Raw genomic sequence first — 25,318 nt, forward strand, 5'->3', positions numbered from 1 at the left:
GATTCAAGGCAAATTGGAAGTGGTCAAACAGGAGATGGCAAGAGTGAACATTGACATTTTAGGAATCAGCGAACTTAAATGGACTGGAATGGGTGAATTCAGCTCAGATGATCATTATATCTACTACTGTGGGCAAGAATCCCTTAGAAGAAATGGAGTAGCCATCATAGTCCACAAAAGAGTCTAAAGTGCAGTACTTGGATGCAGTCTCAAAAACAACAGAATTATCTCTGTTCATTTCCAACGCAAACCATTCAATATCATAGTAATCCAAGTCTATGCCCTGACCAGTAATGCTGAAGAAGCTGAAGTTGAATGGTTCTATGAAGACCTACAAGACCTTCTAGAACTAACACCCAGAAAAGATGTCCTTTTCATTATAGGGGACTGGAATGCAAAAGCAGAAGTCAAGAAACACCTGGAGTAACAGGCAAATTTGGCCTTGGAGTACAGAAGGAAGCAGGGCAAAGGCTAATAGAGTTTTGCCCAGAGAACGCACTGGTCATAGCAAACACCCTCTTCAACAACACAGGAGAAGACTCTACACATGGACATCACCAGATAGTCAATACTGAAATCAGATTGATTATATTCTTTGCAGCCAAAGATGGAGAAGTTCTATACAGTAAGCAAAAACAAGACTGGGAACTGACTGTGGCACAGACCATGAACTCCTTATTGCTAAATTCAAACTTAAATTGAAGTAGGAAAAACCACTAGACCATTTAGGTATGACCTAAATCAAAATCAAATCCCTTACGATTATACAGTGGAAGTGACAAATAGATACAAGGGATTAGATCTGATAGACAAAGTGCCTGAAGAACTATGGACAGAGGTTCATGACACTGGATAGGAGGCAGGGATCAAGACCATCCCCAAGGAAAAGAAATGCAAAAAGGCAAAATGGTTGTCTGAGGAGGCCTTACAAATAGCTGTGAATAGGAGAGAAGTGAAAGGCAAAGGAGAAAAAGAAAGATATACCCGTTTGAGTGCAGAGTTCCAAAAAATAGCAAGGAGAGATAAGAAAGACTTCCTCCGTGGTCAGTGCAAAGAAATAGAGGAAAACAACAGAATGGGAAAGTCTAGAGATCTCTTCAAGAAAATTAGAGATACCAAGGGAACATTTCATGCAAAGATAGGCACAATAAAGGACAGAAATGGTATGAACCTAACAGAAGCAGAAGATATTAAGAAGAGGTGGCAAAAATACACAGAACTATACAAAAAAGATCTTCACTACCCAGATAACCACAATGGTATGATCACTCACCTAGAGCCAGACATCTTGGAATGCCAAGTCAAGTGGGCCTTAGGAAGCATCACTACAAACAAAGCTAGCGGAGGTGATAGAATTCAAGTTGAGCTATTTCAAATCCTAAAATGTGATGTTGTGAAAGTGCTGCACTCAATACACCAGCAAATTTGGAAAACTCAGCAGTGGCCACAGGACTGGAAAAGGTCAGTTTTCATTCCAATCCCAAAGAATGCTCAGACTATCACACGATTGCACACATCTCACATGCTAGTAAAGTAATGCTCAAAATTCTCCAAGCCAGGCTTCAATAGTATGTGAACCTTGAACTTCTATATGTTCAACCTGGATTTAGCAAAGGCAGAGGAACCAGAGATCAAATTGCCAACATCCGTTGGGTCACTGAAAAAGCAAGAGAGTTCCAAAAAAATATCTGCTTCTGCTTTATTCACTATGCCAAAGCCTTTGACTGTGTGGACCACAACAAACTGTGGAAAATTCTTCAGGAGATGGAAATACCAGACCACCTGACCTGCCTCTTGAGAAATCTGTATGCAGGTCAGAAAGCAACAGTTAGAACTGGACGTGGAACAAGAGTGGTTCCAAATCAGGAAAGGAGTACATCAAGGCTGTATATTGTCACCCTGCTTATTTAGTTTATATGCAGAGTACATCATGAGAAACGCTGGGCTGGATGAAGCACAAGCTGGAATCAAGGTTGCCAGGAGAAATAACAATAACTTCAGATATGCAGATGACACCACCCTTACGCAGGAAGGGAAAAGAACTAAAGAGTCTCTTGATGAAAGTGAAAGTGGAGAGTGAAAAAGTTGGCTTAAAACTCAACATTCAGAAAACTAAGATTGTGGCATCTAGTTCCATCACTTCATGGCAAATAGATGGGGAAACATCGGAAACAGTGACAGACTATTTTTGGGGGCTCCAAAATCACTGCAGATGGTGACTGCAGCCATGAAATTAAAAGACACTTGCTCCTTGGAAGAAAAGCTATGACAAACTTAGCTATTAAAAAAGCAGAGACATCATTTTGCTGACAAAAGGTCCATATAGTCAAAACTATGGTTTTTCCAGTAGTCATGTACAAATGTGAGGGCTGAACCATAAAGAAGGCTGAGCATCAAAGAATTGATGCTTTCAAACTGTGGTACTGGAAAAGACTCTTGAGAGTCCCTTGGACTGAAAGGAGATCCAACCAGTCCATCCTAAAGGAAATCAGTCCTGAATATTCATTGGAAGGACTGATGCTGAAGCTGAAACTCCAGTACTTTGGCCACCTGATGTGAAGAACTGACTCGTTTGAAAAGACTCTGACACTGGGAAAGATTGAAGGCAGGAGGAGAAGGGGACAACAGAGGATGAGATGGCTGGATGGCATCACCAACTCAATGGACATGAATTTGAGTAAACTCCGGGAGTTGGCGATGGACAGGGAGGCCTGGTGTGCTGCAGTCCATGAGGTCCTAAAGAGAGGAGAGGACTGAGCGACTGTACGGATAGAACATTGTAATACCCTGGTGGCTCAGTCAAGTAAAGGATCCACCTTCAACGTAGGAGACCCCGGTTGGACCCCTGGGTCTGGAAGATCCCCTGGAGAAGGAAATGACCATCCACTCCAGTATTCTTCATGCCTGGAAAATCCCATGGACAGAGGAGCCTATGGGATCGCAACAGTCGAACTAAACCATTAGCGACTAAACCATAAGAACCACAGTACAGTTTGTTTTTGAATACTGTTCAGGAGGCTACCGGGGGATTCATCTGAAGGCTTTTTGTTTTTTCCTTCTACAGTACCAACTATTTCATCAAGTATTTTAGTCGTAGTATATGTGGTCTGGAGAGTCCGTGTCCAAGCCTTCGGCAGTGACCCACGAGTGAACACGGCATAGAAGTAACATGTTACCCCGTGCCATTCACGGTCTTACTCCTATGGCTGAAGTCAGTAAGTGAAACTGTCTTGTTGACATGTTTACCTTTTATGCCTAGTCCACAGGAGTGCATGCTCGCTTCCCCAAAGCAGGATCTTTCCTGCCCGATCTATCGGAGTATCCTGCCACGAGCAACACGACCCTGGCACAGAGAAGACGCTCGGTGACTGTTACTCGGACGGAGGAGTACTCGAGCTCCACTCTCTGCCCCATTGGGCCCTGACAGCGGTCCCCACCCGGGCGCCTCGGAGAACGCGCGTCCTCTCCGGCAGCCTCGGTGGGACCCAAGCGCGGGCGCCTCTGGGAAGTGTAGTCTCGCGCCCGCCACGGCCGGGTGGGTGGAGGGCGCCAGGCTCCGCGTGCGCAGGCGCACTTCCCGCTCTACCGGGCCGCTGCGGCCATTGTCCAGCCGCGCTGCGGCTAAGGCCGCTTTGGGCCGCCCCGAGCGCTTCAGAATTGCAGAGCACTAAGCTTGCAGCGAGGGCGGGAGCCTCGGCCGGAGCCCCGTGTGGGCCCGAGGCCGCGAAGTCCGGAGCCCCAGCAGGCGGTGACTCCGAGTGCGCGGGTCGGGGCAGCCCCTCCCACGAGCTTGGCGTGCGTGCGCGCGGCCGCGCCCACCGTCCCGCGGGTGGGACTGGGCGTGGCCGGAGGAGGGTGTCCGGCCGGCGGCGAGCCTTTCATTTCTGGGAGGCAGGCCCAGGCGGGGCCCGCGCGCTCCCCCACCTCTCTACGCTGGAGAAGTGGCTGGGGGGCGGAGGCGGGCGGGCCGCGGTGGGGTCGGCGGTCACAGCCGGCTGAGTGGGCCCTCTTCTCTCTCCCCAGACCCTGTCCCTGGGAGCCCTGCCCAGCGACGCAGGGATGGCCCCGAGGCCTCCGACGGCCAGGCACCAGGTGAGCAGCCCGTCGCTATCCCGGGGTGTATTTGGAGCGGTCATTGTTCTCCACGTGAGCGAATCCTTTCCCGGCTCTTTCGCCCCCTCGGAGCCTCCTAGCCTTGCGAAACCAGGGTGTCCAGAGCTCGGCGGAGCGGGCTTCTCCGAAGGGGGGCTGCATTGTGGGAAGGAGGGGGCCGGGGAGGAGTGGGCTTGTGGGAGGAGTTGACAGTGGATGGTTTGGGCAGTGACAGTGTTGGGACTCCCGAGTGCCAAGCCAATTCCTTGAATTCTTTCGATTAGGTATCTGGAGGGTGGGGTGACAGGATAGAAAACTAGAGGGGAAAGTGACTGTGAGTGAAGGAGAGAGGAGCCCCAGCTTCTGACCCAGGGGCCAGAGAGAGACCTTAAGGGGCCAGAGAAGCCTGGTCTGGACTTGCTTAGGAAGAGGCTGGAGATGGTCTCTTCCCTGGCAAGGAGGGAAACAACAAAGGAAGATTGTCCCATAGCTTTTCGTGTTCTTTTCGCTTTAACTGGTATAGTAATGCACGTCCCAAGATGTCCAGCCTTCAACTTAATTAACATGGTGCTGATTTGTGAACTTATTTATTCTTGTGAGAGAGGAGGTACTTTCTAGAAGCATCCCAACTCTGAGCTTACCCATTGAATTACATAGAGTCTATCCGTGAAAATATAACAAGGTTCAGTTGGTGTTTTAATCCACACTCTCCTTACAGTTAAGGGGGAAAAATTCACAAATTCTAATTGCTAGGGCAGGAGACAGTCGAATCAGATAAAAATTACCAACGTTCTTTAAAGCAGTTTATAATAAATTAAACACAGTATATCATGCCTTTATATTATTTTACTTCTTGTTACATGTTTTCATTTTAATGAGTGAGCCTTCAGGAGTAAGACAAGTAACAAAACTAGAACAAAACAGTTACTTGGTTTGAGGAGAGCCAGAGCAAATCACTGTCATCAGCACCTTTCCATATAAAGTATTTCCTCAGTAGCTTGTGAGAATTCAGATGACTTAACATACTTAACACCTCGTGGAGGTGATGATCATTTCCACGTTGGGGGTAGGATTATGTTTTGATGGTGAAAATGGATCTGTATTCTGAGCAGTGAACTTAGGCACCTGCTTAACCTTCACTTTTAAGCCTGTGTTCCCTAAAGCACTCTGGTTCAGCTGTAGTCTCATAGAATGGCCTGACGGTGTTCACTTGGTTTACCTACCGCAGGCTGCAGTTGATGACCGGGTCGGAGGACAGGACATGACAGAACACTGGCCCTACAAATGGGGCTTTTTAGGCAGAAATTTCCCTTTGTCAGTGGTTCCCTTTCTGTGAGCATGGCCCTTAGAGGAGTACAAAAGTTGAGTAGTGAGTCATGTGACTACTTATCCAGGAAGTTAATTTAGTAGGGGAAGACAGCCTCATGTAGAAGTATAGCACTAGAAAGGTGGTGTCAAGTGTTGCTGCAGAGATCCAGAGCCTGCTGCGAGTGCAGAAGGGAAAGGAAAGTGTGACTGCAGGAAAGAGTCAGTGGGGATTGCATCTTTGAATAGGAGCAGGGTGGAAGCAAGTGAACATGAAGGGAGTGGGAATAGAGCTGATTGACCGTGGTCAGGGGTTGGGGAGCTTCCCAAGTGACTCAGTGGTTAAAAAAATCCACCTGCCAGTACAGGAGATGTGGGTTTGATCCCTGGGTCGGGAAGATCCCCTGCAGAAGGAAATGGCAACCCACTCCAGTGTGTTCTTGCCTGTAGAATCCTGTGGACAGATGAGCCTGGCAGGCTACAGTCCATGGGGTCGCAAAGAGTCTGATACAACTGAGTATCTGGGCACACAGGAGTTGGGAGGCACGGAGATGAGGGGCCTACACCTGAAACCGTTGTCCTGTATGACTGTGGGTGTGGGAAGATGAGAATACAAGAAAGTTTGGGCATTTTTCTTTTTGGCCTTGGTAATCCATCCGTTCATTCAGCAGATAGTCACTGAACCCCTGTGTTGTGTTAAGACACTTTTCTGAAGAAGTGAAGTGAAAGTTGCACAGTTGAGTTCAACTCTTTGCAATCCCATGGACTATTCAGACTATGGAATTCTCCAGGCAAGAATACTGGAGTCAGTAGCCTTTCCCTCCTCCGGGGGATCTTCCCAACCTAGGGATCAGACCCAGGTCTCCTGCATTGCAGGTGAATTCTTGACTAGCTGAGCCACCAGGGAAGTCCAAGACACTTTTCTAGGTGGTTGGGATACATTAGTGAACAAAACTTGTAATGGTCTCTGCTTTATGTTTACTAATGTTTCCCAACTGCCTAGAAAAGTGTCCTAACATATCAGGGGTTCTTTATATGCTGAATGACTATATGAACGAATGAATGGAAGGACGTATGGGAGTTAACATTCAGGTCTGGGGCATAGTGCTCTGGGTAGGAGTAACAGTGGGATGTGTGTCTGGTGTGTTCAAGGAGCTGCCAGGAGACTGTTGTAGCTTGAGCCCATGTTTTTGAGCTGGGAACTGTACAATTAAAGATTGCTGTGAATGATGTGCAGGAGCAAGAGTTTGGAAATTGGGGCTCCTGCAGGTAAGACCTTCTCCCAGGTCTTGGCTAACGAACAATTAAAGTGGCCCTATGGTGGGAGGGCAGTGGGAACAGAGATGGGCCAGGTGAGATACCCCCAAATCTTGGGGATCTATGTATAGATGGTTAGTAACTGTAGCTGTGCAAACACTATGCATTCTTTTTTTTTTTTTTTTTTTCATTATATGTGTACTGTGTTTTTAGCTAGGATTTTGAAAAGCTGTTTACCATTCTTAAAATTGAAGCCACCAGAAAAGTAAGAAATGAGGAAGGTTTTATAAACAAAAGCTGCTTGTGGAGACCAGGTTTCTCGGTGTTGTATCTTGAAGGGGAGGCAATGCAAAGGGACCAGGCCCTGGTGTCTGTTGACTTTAGATCGCAAGAGAGCTCTGTGGCTCAGTCATCAGGATGAACAGACCCAGCGAAAGCTGTCTCAGGTCACTGCAACTCAGACACGGTGCTTCAGGGAAACCAAGCCACTTGCTGAACCAGGTCAGGATATTTGTGGTCAGGGATATTCAGGCTTCTTCTGTGCGGAGGCCCCCTTTCTTAACCTCTTCCTAAGCTGACTGACGCTGGTCTTTAAGCTTCAATTCAGACCCTGCTTCCCCTGGGTAAGATCAAGTGCCTCTCCTTGCACCATGCATACTTGTCATGGTGCTCTCTTAGTCATGGAGTTCTGTGCTTACCCGTCTGTCTGTGTACGGGTCTTCCTGCTTTTGTGCAGCTGGGCTGCCTGACTTCTTTCATCCTTTGCTCCAAAGTACACATGCTTTAAGTGGGTGTCACGTGAACAAACATTAATAATCACTTAAGCCTAAGAAGTCATTTTACACTTTCTGCATTTTCGTCTCCTCACATAGCAAAAATGTAATTTTTCCAGTTGTGGTGATGCTCATTTTCTGACAAAGTAACTGCATGAAACAGTGTGACTTTCACCGAACAGTTTTAAGAAATTTGTTTTAAAGACAGTGTTAGTATGTCAAAATCTATTTCTCTAAGACATATTTCAAAAATACAATTCTTTTCCTGACTTTTCTGTGACTTCTGCTACCTTTATTAAAATACATTTTATCAAAGTATGTGAGCATGTATTTAATACAGACTTTTTAGTAGAAAATTCTTTTAGCGCTTCTTTATTTATTCTCATGAATTTCCTTTTCTCCCTATGCATGTTTTTCACTTAAACATTAAGTATGATTTTTGAGATAATCTTTTGTTTTCTAAATCATTTTTAATAGCTGTTTTATATTGCTTTGTATGATATGACAAAATTAACCATTTCTCATAAAACATTTAAATTGTTCTTAAAATTTCTACTATTAATACTGGGATAAAATCCCATTGGTTACAATAGATGATTAAAACATTTTTTTAAAAAAAATTACATCTGTGTTCTTAAGTAAAGCAACCCTCAGAGCAAGAGGGAGATCTTTGGCAGGTTTTGGTGGCATGCTCACAGTTAATCTGTAGAAACATTTTGGTTGATTTTCAGTTCTATCTTCTGAAATAATTTACCTATAAAATATTTGAATCCAGGCTTTTTATAGCAAGGATGATTTTCTCTATTTCTTCCTCAATTACTGTTTCTCCTTTTTTCTGCCAACATTGGTGGCCTAGGATTTTAAAATTACCCACTTCACTAAGATTTTTCACATTTCTTAACACACTGTTGGATATTTTATTGGTTTATCCCCTTATTTTTTTTTATATAACTATTTCTATGTATTTAAACTTTGAGTTACATTCCAGTCCAATACTCCAGGTGGTTTTCCTAGCTTCTCTCCTTTAAATTTTATTAGATAATTTTTTCCAGTAGTGAGAAACCAGGCTCTCAGCATTCTCAGTACATTTACTTATCTGCTCAGTGTTTCTGGTATCTCAGCCATGCTAACCATTTCTTCCACCTGCCCTCAGCACTCTTGATGCAGGTGGGTACATCGCCACAGCACCTTTCTCATCTCTCAAGGCAGGGCTGTTCTGACCCTTCAGCTCTAAGAAGGGAAGGCAGAAGAGAAATGTACAAAATGCAAGGGAGAAAGGAGAATCTGCAGTAAAGAGGAGTAGAAGGCTAAGTCAGTTGAATTTTAAATATTAAATCCATCCTTTGATTCCTCTAATAAACATCATTTAGTCTTGTCAAGGTATATTGTCCATTGATATGGCTGGAATTTTTTTTAAGATTTTGCATCTAAATTCATAAGATAGCGATCTCTAACTTTAGTTTACTGAAATGTCTTAAAGGTTTTGGTGTCAAGGTTGTACTGGCCTCATGAAATGAACAGGAAAGGTCCCACCTTCCTTTCTCTGGAAAAGTTTATAAAGGTTTGGTATTCTTTTTTAAACATTTAGAATAACTACAGTGAGTGAAGACATCTGTTTCTATGAGTTTTCCTTCTAGATAGATTTTTAAATATGAGTCATGGATTGTTTGCAGTTTTGATAAGATACAGTCTACCTCTGGGATGACCTTGTGCTTTTATTGATAGCATGCTGTTTTCTCTAAGAGTCTGTCCTCCTGGTAGTTCATGAATTCTGTTCATTTTTCCCCCCACTACTGTGTTTCTCAGCTTAGATTTTTCAAGTTCCTGCCCTGTGTCAGTATTCCAAAAATTTCAAGAAACTGGCTATGTGTTTGAAGCCGCTTATGTTTAAAAAATTTTCACTCCAGCCTTGGCTGCCAAAGTTCTGTCATTCCCTGGTTTCTGATCTCCCTTAACCCCCACCCATGACCCCTGAAAGCTATAGCCCTCTGCCCGAGACAGGCTCAATATTCAGGTTCCTTCCTATAGCCAAAATCGGCTAGTGCCCCCAGGAAAAACAACTATATTTTCCCATATCCTTTCTGTCATTTACTTCTATCCCGAATATTAACATTCTAGCCCTCTCTGTTTCTACACCAATAGGTTGCATTTAACTAGATTTTTGCATTAACTAGCTTTTTGTGAATTGTTTTTCTTGTTGTTCTAGTCTGCTGCAAACTACTATATCTTACTCTGTGGTAGAATCTATTTGTGTTTTTAAAGCTCCATCTAGTGTATATGTTTGTATATAAGTATTCTGCTTTTCAAAAGAAAAAAAAAACCACGTTGTATCACATATGAAACCTGTTAATTATCTGGAAAGTAAAGTTGGGTGCTATAAATCACTTCACAGCAGGATGGCATTTGGCCAAACCGTTAAACACTGGTAGTGCAGAATTTGTGTTCCATACTCATTTCCGTTACACCTAGTAGTCTCATTCAAGGCAACCTGTATTGCCCCTTTGATCCATCATTTCAGAACAGGCCACTCAAGATTAGTCTGCCTCAGGATTATTCAAAAAAATTCTGCTGGCAGGCTCCTGTCCTATATATATCACCAAAACCAAGGTATCTTTCTTTGTCCACCTGGACATCAGAAGATCTTGCTGGTAGGTCTTCTTGCTAAAAATCTTCCTTAGTTTGTATATGTCTGAGCAATAGACATTTGTTTCCCCTTATTTTAAGTTTTGTTTATTTTTATTTCTTCTTTCACTAAATTTGTCAGAGATTTTTCTGTTTGACCAGCATTTCAGAGGAGCCAGCTTTTAGATTTGGCTATTAATGCCACCATTTTGCCATTTACCCCTGCTTTTTGTAATTTAAGAACAGAATTCGCTAATTTTTATATATATATATATTTAATTTTTATATTTTTTAATCCTCAAAATAACCCCTCATTTTCCTTTGGTAAGAATTATCCAATTCATTTACTCAGCAGACATTTTTGGAATGCCTGCTCTGTGCCAGGTGGTATTCTTAGCCAGAGTCACCCTTCAGAACCAGTCAGGAGAAGGTGCCTGCTTCCTGTGGGCTGGCAGTAAGGAGTGAGTGAGAAAATTTAGTGAGAGGGTGTGTGGGCTGTGGTGAATGCTCAATAAATGTTAATTTTTGCTTTTTTATGATGTATCACATGAGGGGCTTTTAAATGTTGCCTGGTAGGGCCCTTCATGCTTGGCCAATTTTTCTAAATTGCCCATGTGATTCTGGAAAATTCGAACATACATAGTTTTGAAAATACTGAAGTGAAAAGAAGTTTGAGAAATTGTTGAGGGGGAAGAATGTGAAAATATAGCTACAGTTCTGAAATGGAGATAGAGACCAAATACCAGAGGTGGCAGGGGGAGGATGCGGGATCTGGAAAAGCTTCAGAAAGGAAGAGACTTGAACTAGTTCTAGAAGGATGACTCAGAATTTTCTGTCTAGAGCTGAGGGAAGAAAATAAACGATGGTCAGAACAGGATGTGCAAAGGCAAGGAAACGTGAAAGAGTAATAATATAGTCAGGGAAAAGAGTCCCACTTGTGGAAAGCATGGGATGTATGGCAGGGTACAAAATTATAAGAGAAAGATGATTCAGTCACCTAGAGAGAATGACCTGAGCTGGAGATCTAGAACAATTAAGAACAGTGTTAGCCAAAACAAGCATAATACAAGCTACATGGATAATTTAAAATTTTCTGGTAGCCACAATGTTAAAAAAAAGGTGAAGTTAATTTTAGCAGTATATACTATTTAATATAGCCAAAATCTTACCATTTCTACACCAATCAACATTTTAAAATTATTAATGACATGTTTTACTTTTTTTTTGTACTGAGTCTTTGAAATCCATTGTTTCACAGTTAACTGCATGTCCTAATTTGAACTAGCCACTTTATAAGTATTCAGTGTTCACATGTGGCTAGTCGATACCGTATTAGACAGCATAGATCTAGAGAGTTAGGGCATTGTGTGGCCAATTGTATATAATATACATAATTAAATACTACATTTTTTATTAAAGATTACATATAGTATAGATATAATACTTTAAAATATATAACAAATAAATAAGATTATTTTTACTCATTAGCTGCCAGACTCTGGTTTTTAGCTTTGCAAAGTTTTAAAACTGCAAAGTTTCCTGACTGTTAGTTTTAGGGGAGTTCTCCCACTGGGTTGGTATAGGGTAGAGCCAGAGGGACATGTCGCTTTATAGTTGTAAATGTCCTTTTTCACCCTTCTGCTGGTAAAACTCTTATTTCTTCAGTTCAGGGAGTCTGTGTCATAGATGAGAAAATTGGATCTCCAGGAGGTGTGTGTGATTTGCCCGAGAAAACTACACATTTTTTAGTCGTGGAGCCTTCTGGGGCCCATGACACTGGGCCTTCTCAACTTAGCATGTGCTATTTCCAGTTGTGTGCTTTGGGCTCCATCTTTTGGCCAAGGTCCTCTTTATGTCAGCATGAGGGAGGGGAATATTTAATACTCCTTGTTAATTTTTAAAAGGTATTGATTATGAGTTCCAGTTATATCTGAAAGAAGGATAAGCAGTGTATGCAAGACATCACTGGATCATTACAGTCTGAGGTGTGACTTGTGTTGGAATGTCCTAAAGGTGATCTAATTCAGAGTGGCTGACTGACACCAAGGCTCTTTTTACCTGTTTAATCTTGCAAACTCTTGACTGTCCTTATGTCCCGAAATGGTTCTGGCCTCTGAAGATTTGAAGATTCTTGAGACAAGGAACTTGACCTGCTAGAAGACCACTGAACAGTAGGTAACAGTCACCATAATGTAGTCTTACGAGCTGTGCTGAAGAGAAGCCCAGGGAGGGAGCTGTGGTGGGGTGGACTTAGCCCAGACCTATAGGTAGGAATAGAGCCCCGAGGAGAGAACTTGACTGAGTCTTGGTGGGAGAGTAAGTGTTAGTCAGGCAGAGGAGGGAAGACCAACCTTTTGAAGCAGAGCTTGCAGAAGAGAAAGAGCGTTTTGTGTCAAGGCGGTGTAAATGTTCTCCACACTGAACCATGGTGTACAAGGGAAACAGCAGCCAGAGCTAAGGCTGTGGAATTAGGTGAGGACTAGGTTAGGAAGGGCTCAGGAGCTCACAACAAGTAGTCTAATTTTTAATCTCAAGGAAAGTTTATTAAATATTTACAGAGCACCTGCTCTGTGAGCTGTAGAGAAAATAGGTAATATCACTTCTCTCCTGGAATTCATATTCTGCTGTGGGATGCAGCCTGTAAACAAATGAAAATATCACATATCAGGTATAAGGACTATGAAAAGGGAAAAAGAACACAGAGTGACAGTTGAGGGATGGGAGGGTGCTATTTCATATGATGTGGTCAGGGAAGGTTGCTCTGGTGAAGTGACATTTGAACAAAAAGCTGAAGAAAGTGAGTGGGGAGCCATGTGCATATCTGCAGGAAGAGGCTTCCAAGTCAAGGAACAGGCAGAGCAAAGACCTCAAGGTGGAAACATGTGCTTTGTGTTCCAGGAGTTTTTAGGAGGGTGGGGTGAGTGAAAGTAAGAGAGCAGTAGGTTGGAGATGAGGTTTAAGATGAAGGCAGGGAGATGAGGCAGGGGATGGATTATGAAGGACTGTGTAGCTACTGTAGACTTTGAGTTTTACTTGGGGTGAATTGGGATGCCATCAGAGGCTTTTTTAAGCAAAGGAATGACATGCTCTGAAAGGTTTTAAGAAGATGAGTCTAGGTGTTATATGGAAAACAGACTTGGGAGGGTTGGGGCATGAGTGGAAAAGGAGGGACAAGGTAGGAGATTGTAGCAATGATCCAGGTAAGAGATGATGGTGGCATGCGCTGAGTGAGGGCAGTAAGTGTTGGGAAAAGTGGGAAGAAATGAAGGGTTTGTATGCATGATCAAATGTGTGTTTTAGAGAAGTGACTCTAATAGTACATAGGAAAGAATTGATGAGACCATGAGTAGTAGAACAGGTTAGTTGTCCAACCAGGGCAAGAAGTGATGAGTGTCGTGGACTAGACATGTGTTTACTGGTCAGCACATACTTGACCATTCATTCAGCCTATTTGGGGAAGCAGAATAAAGTCAAGAGTCCATGCTTAAACATAGGGAACCAGTTAAGCAAAGGAATCCAGGTTGATTGGCAGTTCTGTTCCTAAACCACAGGGGCTGTATGTTTAGAGGACAGAGTAGGAATAGAAAGGTGTTACTTCTCACAGCCTAACTTAAAATGTCTGCTTTGGTCCAAACCTTTTCCCTGCTGGTCATCTGCATCCCAAGACCAGCCTCCCTTCTTTCATTTGTCAATCCCAGGACCGGATTCCCATTCTTTCTTCTCCCCTCTTAATGGTACTTACCCCTCAAGGCCCAGTACATAGGCTTCCTTAAAGTTTCTCTCCTGTGCCCGGAACATTGGTAGCACCTTACTTTACTATGTATTGTCTCATACCATGTTTTAATAAATAACACATTTTAAAATAAACTGAAACCTATTCAAGGACTGCAGTGTTTTTCATTTGCATTTTTATTCTACCACAGTGCATATGGTAAAGCCAGGTACCTAATACATATCTAGTGTCTTTCTTTTCTTTTTAATCTAGTATCATCTTACCTGGCACAGTCAATTCCTGACCTCTGTCAGAAAAATCTACCATATTTCAGCCCTTCGCTGTTCTTGTGGAGACACAGCCACAGTGTTGAGCAGAGATGTGATAGGGAGGAACCATTGTTGTTTATGAATGTGATCATGCACCTCAGTCACTGAGATGGGGGCCACTCCCGTTTTCTCTAAAATTCAGGTCTCAGCCATCTCCTTAAGGCTCAGCCCAGTCTGGAAACGGATATTTAGTGTTGGGTCAGATACTTACTGGACAATGGTATTTTAGAGTTAAAAAAAGAAAAAATATGCCCCTTTCCCTCATAATGCTCACCATCTAACTAGGAAGTTCAGTCACTCAGTCGTGTCCAACTCTCTGCGACCCCATGGACTGCAGCACAACAGGTTTCCCTGTCCATCACCAACTCCCGGAGCCTACCCAGACTCATGTCTATCACTTGGTGATGCCATCCAACCATCTCATCCTCTGTTGTCCCCTTCTCCTCCTGCCTTCAATCTTTCCCAGCATCAGGGTCTTTTCCAGTGAGTCAGTTCTTCACATCAGGTACCCAAAGTATTGGAGTTTCAGCTTCAGCATCAGTCCTTCCAATGAATATTCAGGACCGATTTTCTTTAGGATGACTGGTTGGATCTCCTTGCAGTCCAGGGGACTCTCAAGAGTCTTCTCCAACACCACAGTTCAAAAGCATCAATTCTTCAGTGCTCAGCTTTTTTTATAGTCCAACTCTTACATCCGTACATGACTACTGGAAAAGCCATAGCTTTGACTAGACAGACCTTTGTTGGTAGAGTAATGTGTCTGCTTTTTAATATGCTGTCTAGGTTGGTCATAACTTTTCTTCCAAGGAGCAAGTGTCTTTTAATTTCATGGCTGCAGTCACCATCTGCAGTGATTTTGGAGCCCAAAAAAATAAAGTCTGTCACTGTTTCCATTGTTTCCCCATTTATTTGCCATGAAGTGATGGGACTGGATGCCATGATCTTAGTTTTCTGAATGTTGAGTTTTAACCCAGCTTTTTCACTCTCCTCTTTCACCTGTCATCAAGAGACTCTTTAGTTCCTCTTCGCTTTCTGCCATAAGGGTGGTAACAAGGATTAAATAGATTACTAGGTGTTTTAAATAGTTATGGATTTGCAGAGCGGCTTAAAGCACATCATATGGGGATTGACCCTCTGTTGGGAGATCAGAAGACCTCAGTGAAGATGTGCTAATCTACCTCCAAAGTGTGAAATGTAATTAACAAGGGACAGATGGATGGGAGGGTGGAGAGAGGATGATGTCTTCCAAGAACTTGAGAATTCCTGTTCAGTTATGGCTCAGCACACAGGGAGGGCATGAAATCAGGCAGAAACCATGTAACTTTCCCTCACTGCTCCAGCAAGCTCATGGGTCTGCTTTCCTGCTGATCGTCTTCACATACTTTATTATGTACTTCTTGAGTTAGAAATTGGTTTAACCAAGACCAAAGGACATATTTCATACTGAGCATGATGACAGGTGTCTTAACAAGGCTTGGTGAGGCAAGACAGAAATCAACACATGAAAAACAGAACTTGACTATTCAGAGGCATGGAAGTCCTTAGCCAGCCTGGTTTCAGTGGGTGGTGAGGAAGGAGTGAATGGAGGGAAGTACAGCATGCAAAATATCTCTCATCTGGCAGTTCTAATTCTAGCTAGCCAGTCTACAGAAATTCTAGCATATTTGCCCAAAGAGTGTATTACAGTGATGCTTGTAATAGCAAAATATTGGAACTAATCCAAATATCCAAAAGGAATTGGTCCATTTATTCATTCACCAAGTATTTTTTTCAGCATCAATTATGTGCTGGGCATCACTTTAGGCACTTGAGGGGCATATAACTGTGAATAAGGTAGTAAAGTCCCTATTCTCACAGAGTGTGCAGTCAGGGAGACAGAAAAGCTAACAAGAAATTCCAGATAATTATTAGAAGTACAAGCATCCTTTTAAATCTGCATCTGTTTGGTTCCTGAGTTAAAGTTCAGGTGGCAGGAATTTGGACAGTGAGAGATACTTGTCTGTGCTAGGTGGAAAATTAAGCATGGAAAGATGATGCATAGTAAATTAGAAGGAGGTGCTGAGACACCTTTTCTCAGGTGGCAGTTCTGGATGTGAGACCTAAAGGACTAGTGACTGGTTGTCAGCCATGTGGGAATCCGGTGCCCAGGGTGGGAAGAAGCTTGGTGTGTTCAGGGATCAGCGAGGTCAGCAGGGCCAGAGCCCAGTGAGGGATGGAGTGAGTTTGAGTCTTATTCTTAGCACAGTGGAGTGCTGTGAGTTTTAGGTGATGGGTGTGTAATGGTACTCCAAATGTACTCTGGAGTGCTGTGAAGCAATTCAAAGTAATGAGGTGAAAGTATACAAAGCACTAAGGGAAGACTTCCAAGATACATAGCTAAATGTAAAAAGCAGGATGTAGAACAATATAAATGATAGTTCATAAAACAAGACCGTGTGGGGGAGGGGAGAGGATGAAGGAAACATGGAAAGGGACGGCTTAGTATATACACCAAACTGTTAATAGTAGTTACTTGTAGGGAGTTTAGTGGAATTGGCAATGGGGGTGAAGGGGTGCAGTCACTTTTTATTCCCTGCTGTATTTGGGTTTTGTAGCAAAGACAGTGCATGGGCAGTGAGGAATTGGTGATAATATAGAAAGACTTGGCTTTGAAGGTAACAAGAAGAAAGCTAAGTAGGCTTACAGGATTGTGGAATATATTGCCCCTCATGACTTTCCTGTGTGCCATATTAGATTCTCTATAAAATTATATAACAACTAGTATATTTAACCCACTTTGCCACCTCAGGATATCAAACATGTGATCACCTTTTCTGATAGACCCTATAGTAGGTTCCCAGTACTGCCATGGGAACATTTGTGGGGTTGATCCCTACTTGAGCAAGAATGTGTTCCTACAGGAATCACTGACATTTAAGGATGTAGCTGTGAACTTCACCCAGGAAGAATGGCACCATGTGGATGCTGCTCAGAGGCGCTTGTACAGGGATGTGATGCTGGAGAACTATAGCCACTTGGTTTCTCTTGGTAAGGACCACATCTTCTTGTCTATGTATTGGCAGATCTTCCCTTTCTCAGATGTTCAACTTGTGGGGCTCACAGTTTGGGTGACTGTGAGCAGGGTGTTCAGGGTTAGAGTTTGTTCATCTTGTTGAGACCCAGGTTTATGGGTTTCTGAGCCTGCTTTTTAGGTAAATAGGAACCAGAAGTAGGCCATTTGATTGCATGACTCCTCAAGTTGCACCTTTTTTCCCCTTCAGAGTTACTGAGGATCAAGTCCTAGTTCTGACTTGTAGAGGGTTCTTTGTCAACTTACATAAACAACCAAATCTTATGTGTTTACCTATGAGCAGGATATCAAGTTTCCAAGCCAGAGGTGATCTTCAAATTGGAGCAAGGAGAAGAACCATGGATAGCAGAGGGAGAAATCCAAAGACCTGTCTGTCCAGGTAAATGAGGGAGAATCCAAGAATCAGTGCAGAAAGTGGCACAGCTGAGGGAGAGGGAAGCACCTTCGCTTTGCTGCCTTGGGAGCTCCTCCATAAGAGCTGCACCGTCTCCTGGATGACATCTCTGTGTGTCTCCCTTCTCCAGTAGGGTTTGTTGCTGTTGATAGGTCTCAGAGGAAAAGGTACCCCTTTTTCCTTTGTGAAAGTAGCCCTTTCTTACTCAGAATGCCATCTCTCCCTGTCTTGTAACCCTACTTCTGGATCATTTTCTCCTCTAGTATCCTCAGTCTCCCTGCATTGTTTGGAGATCTCTCTTCTTACTCATTCAGATATTAATTGAACTCCTGTGTCTCCTCTTTGTTTCGTCTTTCTGCTTTCACTGCAGAAAGACTTGTAGGGAATACCCATCATCTTGATTCTCCTTCCCTCCAGGCTTCTTTGCCTGATTGTACTCCTGTTCCACCTGTCTGGGGAGCAATGTCCTGCACTCCTGCCCGTCTGGTTCATTTCCTCCCTCCAAAGTTCCTAGAGTATCCTTCTCTCCTGACTTGCCCACTTGTTCAGTGCTTCTTGGCTTTAGGTCTTTGGCTTTTCTTGCTTTCCCCTCCTGGTGAATCTGTCTTAAGGAGCCTGCCTTCTGGCTTCCTCTTCGTTCTTTCTGTATTGTGCTTAGTTGCTCAGACATGTCCTACTGTTTGCTACCCCATGGACTGTAGCCTGCCAGGCTCCTCTATTCATGGGGATTCTCCAGCAAGAATACTGGAATGGGTTGCCATGCCCTCCTGCAGGGCATCTTCTCAACCCAGGATCGAACCCAGGTCTCCCACATTGCATGGCAGATTCTTTACTGTCTGAGCCACCAGGGAAGCCTGAGTACTGGAGTGGGTAACCTTATCCCCTCTCCAGGGGAACTTCCAGAGCCAAGAATCAAACCGGTGTCTCCTGCATTGCAGGTGGATTCTTTACCAGCTGAGCTACTTGGGAAGCCCATTCTATATTACTTCCCTGTAAAAGGGTGCCTGCCTTCTGGTAGTCACAGGTCTTTATTCTGTGCTATAGACTCAGAATTGTCCTTACTTGTACCCTGGTCACTTTTTTTTCTCTCCCTTCCCACAGGACCCCTCCAATGCAAGTCCCACAGAGTTCTTATTAAAGATGTAAAATCGAAGTTAATCATTTTGCATCCCCAGACAGCACATTTTGATACCTTACCTATTACCCATTTCTTCTCTTGCCCATTAGGAATTATCAGATTGCCAGTTCCTCAGACCAGAAACCACAGTCAGTCTAGTATTTTTCTTTCAATCCAAGTTATTTTCCTCCTTTGAGAAGTATCTTAGATTTTCCTGCCTTTTAAGTTGGACTGGTGATATCCTAAACCATGCCTCAGATTTAGATTACTATAATTCCCGGTTGAAATTGCTCACTCTATCTTATCTTTTTGTAATCGATATTGGGTTTTTTAAATCATAGTTTTATTGAGGTATAATTGACATACCATAAAATTCTCCCTTTAAAAGTGCACATTTCAGTGGTTGTTTTGGGATAAATACAGAGTTATGCAGCCATCACCAATATCTAATTAAGCAGAACATGTTCAGTATCTCCAAAAAGAAATCTTATACCCATTAGCAGTCACTTTCTACTCCTCACTCCCCCCAGCTCCTGGCAACCATTAATCTACTTTTTGTCTCTATGGACTTGCCTATTCTGGATATTTTCTATAAATGGAATCATAATATGTAGCCCTTTGTGATTGGCTTCTTTCACTTAGCTTAAGGTTCATTCATGTTGTAGCATGTATCAGAACTTCACCCCTTTGTATTGCTGAGTAATATTGCATTGTATGGATATATCACATTTTGTTTATTCATCACGTCATGGACCATGTTGAAATTTAATGCTTTATCTCATAAACTACCATTCTCTGAAAGAACCTTTTACCTCATTATAGGAAGCAGAAACTCCCTTGATTTTTAAGGTCCCCATCATATCTTCCAGTAATATCTTTCTGTTCCTGCCAGAGAGAGCTCCACCTAGGTTGAATTTCTTTTTGAAGTTACAGACCTGAATACATTTCACCCCTACATACTTGCTGATGTTCTCTGTAAGAAGTATACAGTTTCCCTCATTAGATAATAGTTTCTCTCTGTCCAAAGCCATCTATAAGGTCAAGGTCTCTCTAATTCATAAAACCTAATATATGCTCATATACTTGTTTCTTTCTTCCCTGGTCACAAATACCATTTATATCATCTCTACCACACAAAATCAAATTTACTACATGCCATCTGTTGGGGGTTTTTTTTTTTGGTTATCAAAAGATTGTCTTGTTTTTATTCTTAGATTTTTAAGCTCCTGGAGTGTCTATTTATTATGTTTCTAAATATTTTCCCTCTGTGTTGCAGAGCATATAGAAGGCAGTCAGAAAATTATTGATTGTTATGGAATCTTGCTGGGGAAAGAACTTTCTCATTCATTAATTTCACCAAACATTTCTTGAATGTCCCACTGAGAAATATTCTAAAAGGAATACAAAGTATTCTCTGTCTTCAGGAATTTAGAAATGAGTCTTGTTCCAGGGTAAGGAATTTGGGAATTTAGAGTTCTTTAGTTACTGTTCTTTTTTCCCTTTCTAATGTTTATATGAAAATTTTCAAAATTTGAGAAGCTGAAAAGATACAGTGAACACCATGTACTACCACCATGATGCTGTAATTGTTAACCTGTTGTTATATTATATAGTAACCTATTATGTTTGCTTAACACATATTTCTTTATCCATCTATTAATCTGTCTTACTTTTGATGTATTTCCTAATGAGTTGCAGACATGAGTACATTTCACCCCTGTGTACTTCAGCATGTATATCATTGACAGGAATTCAATATTTGTTCATAGTTCTTTTTTTTTTAATTAAAAAAATATTAACTACAGTGAAATTTACACCTCTTATAAGCACCATCTGTTTGACTTTGACACATGCATTCTCCTGTCTAACCCAAACTTCCGTTGATATGGAACATCTCTAGCATTCCAGAAACCTCCCTCCACTTAGTTTTTAAAAAGTTACCATTCTTAGAACCTAGGCAGTAATTAATTTTCTGTTAGTATTCAGAGGTTAAAGAAAGGTTTAAAGGTCAATTTTTTAGGCAAATTAAAATAAATTGGTTTTGCTTAAGAGAGGTGGTTAATGTAGAATCAGAACTCAAATAGACTAAAACCACAGCTCTAGTTGTAAGGGCAAGGATGATTTGCCTCTTGAAATATTACTTTTTTATCTGCTTGGGAAGTATAGCCCTCTATCTCTAGTTACGTCAAAGAATCATTTCAGTTAGTTCACTGGCTACAGATTTTCTCAGCAAGATTTGAAGATCTGAAGCCTCAGAAGTGACTTTAAAGAAATTATGAAATGAATGTATTAGGAAGACAGATTCCATGGCAGTTTGTAAAATGGACAAAGAGGCATGAATAGCAGATAGGACTTTTCATGAAAGACTATGATCCTATTCTGTTTGTATCTGTGCCTAACTCTCTCATGCTAACTGGTTCCCTTACTCCCTAACAAGCCCTTCTATGTGGGCTTTCTCGTTCTGGACTCATCCTTCATGATAGCTCTGCAATGACAGCTCTGTCATCTCTCTCCACTCTTCCTTTCTCCATTCAGGGTCTTTTGAAGTTATTGGACTAATTTCAAAACAAAGTGATATATAATTGCTGTCTTTTCATTCCTACTGTAGCAGTTTGTTTTAACAGAGGGGAATAGGGGATGTTTGCACTTTGGGTTTCTTTCAGACTGGAAGACCAGGCCTGAAGCCAAATCTTCACATCTGCAGCAGAGCATATCTAAAGTATCCCTTAGCACAGATGAGCTCTCACATACCACGGGAGAAGATGCTTGGGACCTTAGTGGCCAGTTAGAAAGGCATAAGGAAAACTGGAAGAGACATCTGGGGCCAGATTCATCCACCCAGAAGAAAATAATCACACCAGAGGAAACTTGTGAGCAAAATACATTTGGTGAAAACTGTAGATTGAACACAGAACTGGTTACACAGCTGAACATTCCTCCAGGGTCTAGTGAATGTGATACCCTTGGGAGCAATTTGGGACATAGTTCAGACTTACTTAATCAGGATAATATCCTTGCAAAAAAGAAACCTTATAAATGCAATAAATGTAGAAAAGCATTTATTCACAGATCATCTCTGACTAAACATGAGAAAACTCATAAAGGAGACGGAGCTTTCCCCAATGGTACAGATCAGGGAATTTACCCTGGAAAGAAGCACCATGAATGTACTGACTGTGGGAAAACCTTCCTCTGGAAAACACAACTTACTGAGCATCAGAGAATTCACACTGGAGAGAAACCCTTTGAATGTAATGTGTGTGGGAAGGCCTTCAGGCATAGCTCCTCCCTAGGTCAGCATGAGAATGCTCATACTGGAGAGAAACCCTATCAGTGTAGTCTTTGTGGGAAAGCCTTCCAGCGCAGCTCCTCTCTCGTTCAGCACCAGAGAATTCACACGGGAGAAAAACCTTATCGATGTAATTTGTGTGGGAGGTCATTTAGGCACGGCACATCCCTCACTCAGCATGAGGTTACACACAGTGGAGAGAAACCCTTCCAGTGTAAGGAATGTGGGAAAGCTTTTAGCCGATGTTCTTCTCTTGTCCAACATGAGAGGACACATACAGGAGAGAAACCTTTCGAATGTAGCATATGTGGGAGAGCTTTTGGTCAGAGCCCATCCCTTTACAAACACATGAGGATTCATAAAAGAGGCAAACCATACCAAAGCAATAACTATAGCATAGATTTCAAGCACAGCTCATCTCTTACTCAAGATGAAAGCAATGTCACTGAAGTGAAATCCTATCATTGCAATGCCTGTGGGGAAGACTTCAGTCACATTGCAGACTTCTCTGACCATCAGAGGATCCACACTGGAGACAAGAACCCCTATGATTGTGAGCAGGCCTTCATTCAACAACCTATTTCTCACCCTGGTGAGAAACCCTATCAATGTAATGTATGTGGAAAAGCTTTCAAAAGGAGTACGAGTTTCATAGAGCATCACAGAATTCATACTGGGGAAAAACCATATGAATGTAATGAATGTGGAGAAGCTTTCAGTCGACGCTCATCACTGACTCAACATGAGAGAACCCACACTGGAGAGAAACCCTATGAATGTATTGACTGTGGGAAAGCCTTCAGTCAGAGTTCATCCCTCATTCAGCATGAGAGAACTCATACTGGAGAAAAACCGTATGAATGTAATGAATGTGGGCGAGCTTTCCGAAAGAAAACCAATCTGCATGATCATCAAAGAATCCATACTGGAGAAAAACCCTATGCTTGTAAGGAATGTGGGAAAAACTTCAGTCGAAGCTCAGCTCTTACTAAACATCTGCGAATTCATACACGAAATAAACTCTAAGACCCTTGACATTAAGAAATACCAAGAAAGCTTTAGTTAAAATATTATTCAGTATCAGACGATTCTTACTGGAGAGGAAGCTTGAGGATGTAATGAATTGTGTGTGTGTGCGTGCACACATGCGTGCAGGTGTGTATGCTTGTGCGCATTGTGTGTTGAGAAATCTCTGTACTAGCAGTGTTTTTTTTTTTAATAAAAGCCACATTCTCAGATCTGATTACATACATGTGAAAACAACTACAGACATCTTATATAACCTGTTAGAAATGACATGCCTATATATTGGACTTTGTAAAGCTTTTTGAATATATGTATGCAGGGAATCACCAACTTTCAACAATTTAATTTGTAACTCTCAGTGTTTACAGCCTTTTTTAATAAATAAAACTCCCACAGTGATGACCAAAACTCATTTTTAAATTGTTTAACAAGTGAATTCAACTGCAGCTCTTACATTAAATTTACCATGGAAACCAGTTTCACCTCCAGGAATTCACCGTTGAAAGAATTAAATCAGCTGGTCCAGCCTCTTCCTTGTACAGATGAAACTGAAGGCCAAAGATGTGAAGTGGTTTGCAAGCCTGATACAGTTTATAACAGTAAAGCTGGGTGGAAAATGCAGGACTTCTGGATCTTTGGCCCTGTGGTCTTGCCACTGAAAAGATATTTTGGAATTCAGGGCTTTAAAATAAGTTTTAAAATAAATCAGATGCACAAATATTTAACAGGCACTCAGGAGTTGAATATAAGAGGCAGCAAGGCATATGCAAATTTGTCATACTTATTTAAAGCAGCTTGTTGGAAGCTTACAACCAAAGTTGTAAATAGTTGAACTACTAATGACTTCTTTCCTTTTCCCAAGTATCATATTTCAGGAAACATGTGGTCAGTTTCATAGAATTTATTAAGTCTTCCTGCTGTGCTTTTCATGATCCTCCCATGGGAAAGCACTGCACCAAGTCTCCTATATTGATTTGGTCAATGGGAAAACAGCACAGAACCATAGACAAAAAAAATCCCCCAATTTAATTTTACTCTAAAGTATGAGTCCAGTTATCTTTTGCCATAAAACTTGCCTTTAAATCAGTTTAGGGAATCAGCATACAGCAGATCATTTTGTGTGCCAAGGAAATTTTCACCATTAAAAAATTAACTTTTTTGGCTCTATGGTGCTTTTCCATCAGTAAAGCATGAGGTCAGCTTCAGGAGCCCACTCTAGTCATTAATATCCCTTAAAGCCTCCCATGGGCTGTTCTAAAGGAATTTCCAGAATCTGTTCATTCACTGGCACCAGTAGTGCAGATAAACTTGGGAGCAACTGTGGAAATTGACACCTTTCATGAAAGAGCCTCTACCCCTGCCCCGGGATAAGCAGATTTTTCCATCCTAATGATGAATCATGGGGAGGAGTGATAAGGGTTGGTGTTGATGGTAATCCTTTCCTACTTGGCTTCTCTGCATGCCAGGTAGCAGGAGCTATCCTTTTTGTCTCATGCTGGATAACGTGACGCAGCTCCGAAACATCCTTCATAATCCTTTCCTGGAAAAATGTGTGTGGGGTCCGAAATGTGGGATGTCTAGCCCAGTGCATTTATCACACGTGAAGCAGGATGGGTTATTCTGTAGCAGATTTGTCCTCCCAAGACTTTTTAACTGTTCAAAAAAACCTTTTCTGTGATGTTCTCTGCTTAGTGCTTTGTACACACTGAGTGCCAAGACCATGCCTATGTTGTCAATAATTCTATTCAGAACCTCCTCCACTGATGGGCTTCTTAGCTGGGAAGCCTATCAGAAACTCCTTTTGATTTTGATTGGGGATCCCCATAGTGGACTGTTTGCAAGAATGGCATGAATTGTAACCAGTTGAGTACAACGTAACTGTTAACGGAAGTTTATAAAGACTTGGTTCCAGGATACCTAAAGGAGACCACTGGTTTGTGTGTGGAGTCTGGCCTAGATCCAACCACCCCTGAATCTCAGCACATCGTCATTGGTGGGGGGTAGCCCAGGATGTATGTATGAATGGAGGATTGCCTAGTCCAGCAACCACACACCATGCACTTATGAACACCGAGCTTTCTAGGCAATATGAATTACATTCTTGGAACATCATTGTATTATTTCAATAAATAGCCTTCTTAGTTGAATGGGAGTCAGTTTGTCTTTTTCCATTTTCAGAACTTGGCTAAGATTAAAGAGTGGTGCATCAAAGGAAGAGGGATTAACTGCTAAACTCATCACAGCCAGGTGAGTTAATAATAGCATTTACTGAATGCTTACTTCTTGAAAGACACTGCTAAGTACTTTACAGCCATCATTTCATTTAATCCTT

At 42.2% G+C, this 25,318-nt stretch overlaps 1 protein-coding gene across 4 annotated transcripts; it reads left to right on the forward strand.

Annotated features, from left to right (window-relative positions):
- The first annotated feature begins 3,582 nt into the window (after positions 1-3,582).
- On the forward strand, positions 3,583-25,154 carry ZFP90 (ZFP90 zinc finger protein). 4 transcript variants are annotated; one of them, XM_065925629.1, is made up of 5 exons: positions 3,583-3,795; positions 4,024-4,092; positions 16,991-17,117; positions 17,444-17,539; positions 21,335-25,154. In XM_065925629.1, the coding sequence occupies exons 2-5, from the start codon at positions 4,060-4,062 to the stop codon at positions 22,984-22,986; spliced, it is 1,908 nt and encodes a 635-aa protein (XP_065781701.1). In that variant the 5' UTR covers positions 3,583-3,795; positions 4,024-4,059; the 3' UTR covers positions 22,987-25,154. The 4 variants fall into 4 exon arrangements, with proteins under 4 accessions (XP_065781701.1, XP_065781700.1, XP_065781699.1 ...); XM_065925628.1 differs by having other exon boundaries at positions 3,583-3,758; XM_065925627.1 differs by having other exon boundaries at positions 3,583-3,748.
- Positions 25,155-25,318: the final 164 nt, after the last annotated feature.

The sequence above is a fragment of the Muntiacus reevesi genome, chromosome 2 (assembly GCF_963930625.1).
Source record: "Muntiacus reevesi chromosome 2, mMunRee1.1, whole genome shotgun sequence".
In the NCBI taxonomy this organism is placed as follows: domain Eukaryota; kingdom Metazoa; phylum Chordata; class Mammalia; order Artiodactyla; family Cervidae; genus Muntiacus; species Muntiacus reevesi.

Bases quoted from the DNA above. Each gene is read 5' to 3' on its own strand.
- ZFP90 (XM_065925629.1), top strand. From the start codon at position 4,060: ATGGCCCCGAGGCCTCCGACGGCCAGGCACCAG. The intron at 4,093-16,990 runs GTGAGCAGCCCG...GTGTTCCTACAG, and splicing joins CTCCGACGGCCAGGCACCAG to GAATCACTGACATTTAAGGA. The intron at 17,540-21,334 runs GTAAATGAGGGA...GGTTTCTTTCAG, and splicing joins CCAAAGACCTGTCTGTCCAG to ACTGGAAGACCAGGCCTGAA.